This window comes from Acanthisitta chloris, unplaced genomic scaffold, assembly GCF_000695815.1.
Source record: "Acanthisitta chloris isolate BGI_N310 unplaced genomic scaffold, ASM69581v1 scaffold7334, whole genome shotgun sequence".
NCBI classification, from domain to species: domain Eukaryota; kingdom Metazoa; phylum Chordata; class Aves; order Passeriformes; family Acanthisittidae; genus Acanthisitta; species Acanthisitta chloris.
This window is the reverse complement of record NW_008668698.1, coordinates 1,435-9,400: the sequence shown is the minus strand read 5'-3', so window position 1 is coordinate 9,400 and position 7,966 is coordinate 1,435. Positions and strand designations below refer to the sequence as shown.

Below are 7,966 nucleotides of genomic sequence, written 5' to 3'. Positions count from 1 at the left end.
AAGAGTGATTTATGGAATCCCAGAAGAACCAGGGAATAATTACAGTGCACCTAAGGACAGGAGGAGAGTGTGTGAGACCAGCAAAAAGGTTAGGAGGTGGACAGGGGATTCAGAAGAGCAGGGAATCTATGTGAAAAGGGAGTAGCGAAAAGGAAAATCTAAGGGCATAGATCTCGAGAGGTCAGAGAGGAATTGCTGCTCCTGCGTCTCCATGTCACCCCCACCAACACCACCTTTACACCACTGCCCTCCCTGTTCCCGCTGTTTGCGGGCAGGGAAACAAGTACAGAAAATGTGTGATGAACTCAGTGGAATGAAAAGGGGAAGACCTAGAGTCCATTCAGATTAGCTGCGGAACCTGCAAGCTGCCCTTACTGCAGAGCAAAGGCTCTGGTTGCACTTTCACCCTGCCCTCAGCACCGTTGCCTGAGGCTGCCAGATCTCCGCCTCACCAAAGGATCCTTGAAGTACATGAGCCTGCGGTGATCCAGCGTGAACCAGCGCTTCTTAAAAGCCTCTCTCTGCTGCGAAGGGAAGAGGTGACATATGTAAGGGGACAGTGCCCTCTGCTGCGAGCAGTGCGAAGGGATACCCAAAATTCAGCCCAACCACTTGAACCAAGCCCCTGGCCTTAACAGCAACCTCCTCCTCGCCCTTTCTGAGCTGAGAGTGGGGGTCAGTATCGGGGTTTTCAGTCCCAACTGCTGTCCCCAACACTTGGACTTCTGCGAAGGACCCCAGGGTTGAGACAGGAGAATTCTAGACGCTAAATACCTGTAAGGTCATGCACACACAGACACATGCAGAGAGATCTGTCGCTCTGGGAGAAAGCAGGGACTCTGGCTTCATCTACTTTCACATGTGTCCTTCCCCTTCCTTTTATTCTCCCCTCCCTTGGTGCACACACACTGTTCCCACGGGTGTCTAAAGAGTTGGGGGGAATGGGGAAACAGCAGGAGAAAAACATTGAAGAAGGGAAAGCCAGTGGATCTCTGGCAGGTCCCTGCTAGACTTTTTTTACCACAGCAGCTCACCTTGGGACCAGTCTTCTCCATGTATCCTTCCTTCAAGAAGTTTCTCGTCAGTCGATTTTTAATCTGACAAAAAAGGCAAGAGCAACATTCACCTAGCCATACTTCTTTGCTATTTGCTTTAGTCCCCTTCCCTCTTCCTCCTATTCCCCCAAATTCAGTCACCTTCTAAATTTGTATTTCCAGAAATTTCCAGCCAGAAGTCACTTCTGCCCCCAAAATGCCCAGAAACAGCAGAGAGTGGCTGTTTTCTGACCACCACAGGCCCTTTTAAACACACTTTCTCATCCTCCTGTCTAAACACTGCAATTTCCACTTCTGTACCTGGGGTTATAATAGCAACTAATGAGCTCTTTCATCACATAAGCAGCAGGAGACCCAGCACTGAGCTCCAGTGCTGTCTTACCTCATTATCGCTGGCAATGGGAAACGCTACCTTCAGATAATGGAACTGCACAGAGCGAATGGCATTGAACCAGTCCACCACCTCCTGAGGGTGGAAAAGGACAGGACAGAAAGCTTAGCCAGAGCAACAGTGATGCACCTAAATTCACCCAGCTGCACCCAGCCCTATGTTAACTACAAACACAGTCAGTTCTCTCTCCCTGGCACTCTCAGCATCTCTCTCTCATGCACACAGCCAGCACAGCTGCCCTGTTACCCACATGCACAGACAGCACATCTGAACATCTAGAGCAGCTCCTCCCACACAAACCAACTCAGCCAGTGCTCCTGCCCTGCTCCCTGCAGCAAAACTCTCACAGATACACAAACACAGAGCCAGAACCCCCACCCTGTTACCTACAGCAGCTCACACACACTGCCCTACCTGTGCTTCACACTATTTAGTATCAGCAGCTTCGCAAATCACCTCAATTGCTTTGCACTGTTTGATGCTAAAACCAGATACCTTTCCACTTTCATGGTAGACAAATATATTCCTGGTTTTGTTGTCTTTGAGATAGGTGATCTGCAGGCCATTGGGGTTCCCAATCTTCCCTGGCTGGAATGTAGCATTGATGACATCTATTTTAACATTGATTTTGGGTTCTTTGGCCTGAAAACAGAATGACATTAATCAGGCATGAGTAACCCTAGAAGGAAAGAGACCTGAGCTACTAAGTGAGGTAAGGCAAGGTCAGAGAATCTTAAAAGGTAATGACTGACCCTACGCAACAAAACGTAGCACGCACTCCCTTCACTGCGTGGCATGCTCAAGACCAAACAGTGGCCCAGTCCTTCTAACTTAGATTTGAGCTGTGCCTACTCTGGAACTGCCAGTAAAACACTGAGAATGCATCTAACTTTACAGCTGAGCCAGTCTAAAGGCTAAATGACCTCAGAAGGAAAGAGAACACTCCTAGAATCATAGAACCGTTTTTGCTGGAAGAGACCTTTAAAGGCCATTTATCATAGAAGTATAGAATTTTAGGGGTTGGAATGGACCTTACAGGTCACCTAGTCCCACCCCCCCCTGCCATGGGCATTTAGTCCAACCCCCTGCAATAAGCAGGGACATCTCCAACTAGACCAAGTTGCTCAAAGCCCCAATTTAGCCCGACCTTGAATGTTTTCAGGGATGAGGCATCCACCACCTCTCTGAGCAATCTGTCCCAGTGTTTAACCACCTACATTGTATTCTTCCTTGTATCTAGTTTTAAAACCTAGAACTAGACCAAGTTGCTCAAAGCCCCAATTTAGCCCGACCTTGAATGTTTTCAGGGATGAGGCATCCACCACCTCTCTGAGCAATCTGTCCCAGTGTTTAACCACCTACATTGTATTCTTCCTTGTATCTAGTTTTAAAACCTAGTTTAGAGGTCACCTAGTCCCAACCCCCCCTGCCATGGGCATTTAGTCCAACCCCCTGCAATAAGCAGGGACATCTCCAACTAGACCAAGTTGCTCAAAGCCCCAATTTAGCCCGACCTTGAATGTTTTCAGGGATGAGGCATCCACCACCTCTCTGAGCAATCTGTCCCAGTGTTTAACCACCTACATTGTATTCTTCCTTGTATCTAGTTTTAAAACCTAGCCTCTTTTAGTTTAAAACCATTATCCCTTGTCCTATCACAATCGGCTTCAAAAAAAATCTGTCCCATCTTTTCCATAAATCTCCCTTAAGTACTGAAAGGCCACAATAAAGTCCTCCCAGAACCTTCTCTTCTTCAGGCTGACATCCAACACTCTCAGCCTGTCTTCACAGAAGTGCTCCAGCCTTCCGATCATTTTTGTGACCCTCTTCTGGACCTGCTCAAACAGGTACTTCCTGTACTAGGGGCCCCAGAGCTGGACACAGTACTCAGATGAGTTCTCACCAGAGTGGACTAAAGCAGGAGAATCACCTCCCTCGACCTGCTGGACACATTTCTTTTGATACAGCCCAGGATATGGTTGGCTTTTTGGGTTGCAAGTGCACATTGACAGCCCAGGTCCATGTTTTCATCCACCACCATCCCCACTTCCTTCTCTGCAGGGCTGCTCTCAATCCCTTCATCCTTCAGCTGGTATTGATACCAGGGGTTGCCTGACTCAGGTGGAGGACCTTGCACTTGGTCTTATTAAACCTCCTGATGTTCGTATCAGCCCACTTCTCAAGTTTGTCCAGGTCCCTCTGGATGGCATCTCCTGCTCCTGCCTACCCTGAGCCATTCCCTCCCTTGTGACAGCAGATTAGCACTTGCCCCACTCATTTCAGGGAGATGAACTAACAGAAAAGTAACCCTCCTTGAAACCAGCCAAAGAACAGGTATTTGCCAACCTGGCTCACAGTGGGGTGAGGCTGGTTCCAGGGATGGCACATGATCACAGACAGGCAAATGGATAGGGGTGAAGTGAAAGATCAGTCCTTTTCTCAGCAGTGAGGGAAGCACAGAAGAAGGACATGAGTAAATGTCACCCTGACAGTAGGAAGGGGACCCCTCTCCTCAGTGGCATGTTTCTGTTATCATCCCTGGGCTGTGATGAGCAAGGCAACCTCAGAAACATGTGGAGTGAATTAGAACATCTCTGGACCCCACTGCCCTGGGTGGAGCATACACTGAGGTGGGAGTTGACCACCATACTCACATCCTGCTTGGTGAAATACTTCAGACATCCCTCTCTCTCAGACAAGAGGAACTTGCGGGGTAGGAACTGCCCACTGTCTCGACCTCGCTTCCAGAGCATGCCTTCCTTCACTCCTAGAAGCAGAAAAATCACTTTTAAGAGCATCCCCCCACAGGCACGGTAGGCATCAGAGAGCTATATGCATCCTGGGGTCCCAGCCATACCCCTGGGATAAAGCACATGATGGACTATTGCTGAGAACAAACACTCACCTCTGGCTTACAACTGAAGATGATTGTGCTCCTCGGCTTTCAGCCCAGATAAATGTTCCCCAAAAGACATTCCCAGATTCTTCCCACCTCCTAGTCCTGCTCCCACTACCACCTCTAACAGCATGAGAGCTGTCACCTGTGAACACCAGAGTCCTGGACCATGTAGACTCTGGTGTGGGACAAGAACTATTCCCACTTGACTCTGCAGGCTCTTGGGCTCCAGCACCCTTTGTCACAGCACTGACAGTGACATTTCAAAGACAACTGCCATGGTTAGAGGGGATGGCATGCACCAGGACAGAGATTCCTTACTGCAGAGGTCTGTCTCCATCAGGACAAAAAATGCCTTTGAAAAGTGCGATCTGGTAATACCAGGCTTCAAAGTAGCAACCTGGGGCAGTGCCAGCCTATACTGCCAAAAATTTAATCCCCCCAAAACAATGCCCTGTAAGTATCACAGTATCATAGTATGTCAAGGGGTTGGAATGGACCTGAGAGATTATCTAGTCCCAAGACCCTGCCCTGGGCAGGGACACCTCCCACCAGAGCAGGTTGCTCAAGGCTTTATCCAGCCTGGCTTTGAACACTGCCAGGGTTGGGGCAGACACAGCCTCCCTGGGCAACCTGTGCCAGTGTCTCACCACCCTCACAGGAAAATACTTCTTCATAATATCTAATCTAAATTTCCCCTCCTTCAATTTATACCCATTGCTCCTTTTCCTATCGCTACAGTTCCTAACAAAGAGTCCCCTCCAGCTTCCCTTTAGGCCCTCTTCAGATACTGGAGCTATGATATGAGATCTACACACAACCTTTTCTTCTCCAGGCTGAACAGCCCCAACTTTCTCATCCTGTCCTTGTAGGGAAGGTTGTCCTCTTATCAGCTTTGTGGCCTCCTGAACTTGTTCCAACAGTCCCATGTCCTTCTAATGTTGGGGACACCAGAACTGTGTGCAGTATTCCAGGTGGGGTCTCACAAGAGCAGAGTAGAGGAGGAGAATCACCTCCTTCGGCCCAAGTACCATTTGGGATCTCAGGAGTACTTGTGGGATTTGCAGCACTGACACCTCATGATGCTCAGAATTTCCCAGCAAAGGCAACAGGCAGGATATTTCCATCCATGCTCTGCTCTTACCATCAGAATATGGCAGATGTTTTCCCGGCTCAGTGAATTCTTTGCGCTCATATTTGGCCCTTATCCACTGTTCTCTCAGCACTCTATGGAGACAGGTGACAGGTAGCTCAGAAACAAACTAGAGGAACCGTCAGATAATTGCCCTTCCCCCTTTTGTTCTACATGCAGCAACTTACTGGCAGTCATTGTAGGTTGGCTGGTAATAGTAAATAGGGATGTGAGCTTCATATGTGGCTTTAGTCATAGCATTCCCATGTTTGGCCAGAAACTGCAGAGTTAGACAGAGAGTTAGTGCCTTTCCTTTGGTGCGGGTTCATGTTGGACATTTTTCTTTCCTGACCCACTGCATGGCTAGGTGCACATCAAGCTCTAATGGAGCATTCTCTTTCCCCTCCGTTGCAACATCCCAGCAGTCTGGCTACAGGAAGGTGTGTCTCAAAGCTCTCATCTACTCCCAGACATAACACTGATTGCACCTGAATCAACAGAATGCCATAAATGTCACTTCCTTGGGGCTGGGTGCACACGTATCCAGTAGATTTGCTGCCATGCCCCACATCTCCATAACAGTTCAACAACAGCTCTGGAACACCATCTGGGAAGACATTCCAAACCTCTTCGGTCCTCTTCCAAAGAGCAACAAGATATAGATTGTTTTCTTTGGATCTCCAGAAAATAGTTTCAGTCCCCTGAAGATTAATAAGCTGAGGGGACTGTAACGGAGAGAAGTCAAGTTCCCATAAATATTTTTCTCAAGAGATCACATTGTATCTGGAAACTCTTCTCAGAGACTGGAATTGCCCAAGATTTTCCCCTTGGACTGATGACACCAAGAGGACATTGAGGCAGGATGGTGTTGGCAAGTGAAAAATGAGTAATCCGGAGTAACAAAGACCCTGAGCCTTAGCAAGATAAATTACAAGAGCACTGCATTTGCCATAAAGTAACAGGATACAGAGAGACATACAAGGCAAGCGAATCCTCCCTCTCCAAGTGGGTTATGGGGAGTTATCTCTGATTGAGAATCAGGAGCATGAGTAGAAAAGGGACAGATTAAATCATTTTACACCACCAGCTCTGTGAGGCCAAAGGGCTAATTTTCCCAAGACATTTAATGTGTAGTCTAGACCCAACCCACCTGACATACTAATGGGGATAAAGGTCTCACCTGCACCTGAGCATCATCCCAGTGATCCATCTTCAGGGATTTGACTTTGCTGATGCTAGGGATGTTGCGGTGAATTCCTGAACAGCTGAGGCATATAAAGACACCCAAAGTAGAGGATGCCCAGTCAGGATCTGAAGGTATAAAAAAGGGTATGACTAGAAGTGGTGAGTTTCCCCTGGAGATATGCCTCACCTGAGAATGTAGTCTCAGGATACAGAGAGCTGGGTGACCACAGTTTCATCTGGGCTGATTAATTAACAGCCAAGGTACAGATGCCAGTCAGGAAAAAACACAGCTATTAGTCACTCATTCCCACTGCTTCAACCACTTCATCTGAATCTCTGTTGACCTATACCTTGAAAAACTCCAAAGTGCTCCTCAAACTCCTTTTGTGTAAAGGGTCACCCATGAAGAAAATGAAACCACCTCTGGGAAAAGGCCCCAGGAGCTGTTTAGTGCATCACAGCAAAACCCCGAAAGTATTCAGCTCAGGAAGTGGAAAATAACATTGAATCTAAAATTTCCTGGAAGAATTCAACAAGGTAAAATGGTACTAATTAGCCCAGTCTTTTGGGGGCATAGGATGGGTATTTTGAGCAACACTTGTAGGACATCAAATGGTATCTTTAGTGAGGGCAAGCCCTTCAGTAAACGAAATCTCCTAGGCAACTGTGGTAGGTTGTCAGTTCAGAGCTGAGTCATGGAGGAGACAATGCCCTCCCTGAATCATGCCTTTCTTCTGGAGCAGTCATGGTTTCACTGGGAGCTTTCCTGTCAGGTCCTGACTGGGCATGACCTTGATTTGTATTTGAGATCTGACATGGCTACAGCCCACAGTGCTGCAGCTATGCAGCCCCTGCTTATACAGCCCTCCCACATCCCTATCCTTTCCACCAGTGCAGTGGAAGCATCTCTTTCTTCCTCCCCTGCCAACTCACCTCCAGAGCAATGCCTCCTCTACCTCCCCACCCCAGGCTTCTGTGCAGTCCAGATAGCTAGCACCAAATAACTACTAGGTATCAGTCCCAGCTCCCTGCTTCCAGCTCTTCCTCCAGCATCCCTCAGGGACTCACCTGGCTTCCCACAGTCTGCGCACAAAGAGTTTTCCTCTCTTTTCCACACCTCCTTCAGGGCCTTCATGCTTCGCTCATTTCCTCCGGCCATCGCCTCTGAATGGTATCCCTCCAGGCAGGGCAGGACAGAGCCAGGAGAGAAGCTGCCTGTGCCTTATGCACCTGCAGGCCAACCCACTGGGGCTGCCCAAGGGAGTAGGAGCCACCAGAGAGACAAGCTCTGGCAGACAGAGAGAAAA

At 48.4% G+C, this 7,966-nt stretch overlaps 1 protein-coding gene across 1 annotated transcript in view; it reads right to left on the bottom strand.

Moving 5' to 3' along the window:
* Positions 1-7,818, bottom strand: part of LOC103800630 (arf-GAP with dual PH domain-containing protein 1-like) — an 8,241-nt gene extending 423 nt beyond the window's left edge. Inside the window, exons 1-9 of the mRNA XM_009073012.1 lie at positions 7,728-7,818; positions 6,655-6,785; positions 5,663-5,754; positions 5,487-5,569; positions 4,101-4,213; positions 1,942-2,088; positions 1,438-1,521; positions 1,035-1,097; positions 453-524 (exon numbers count right to left, since the gene is read on the bottom strand). Coding sequence (XP_009071260.1) covers positions 453-524; positions 1,035-1,097; positions 1,438-1,521; positions 1,942-2,088; positions 4,101-4,213; positions 5,487-5,569; positions 5,663-5,754; positions 6,655-6,785; positions 7,728-7,818 — 876 coding nt within the window. The remainder of the gene's footprint in view (positions 1-452; positions 525-1,034; positions 1,098-1,437; positions 1,522-1,941; positions 2,089-4,100; positions 4,214-5,486; positions 5,570-5,662; positions 5,755-6,654; positions 6,786-7,727) is intronic.
* Positions 7,819-7,966: the final 148 nt, after the last annotated feature.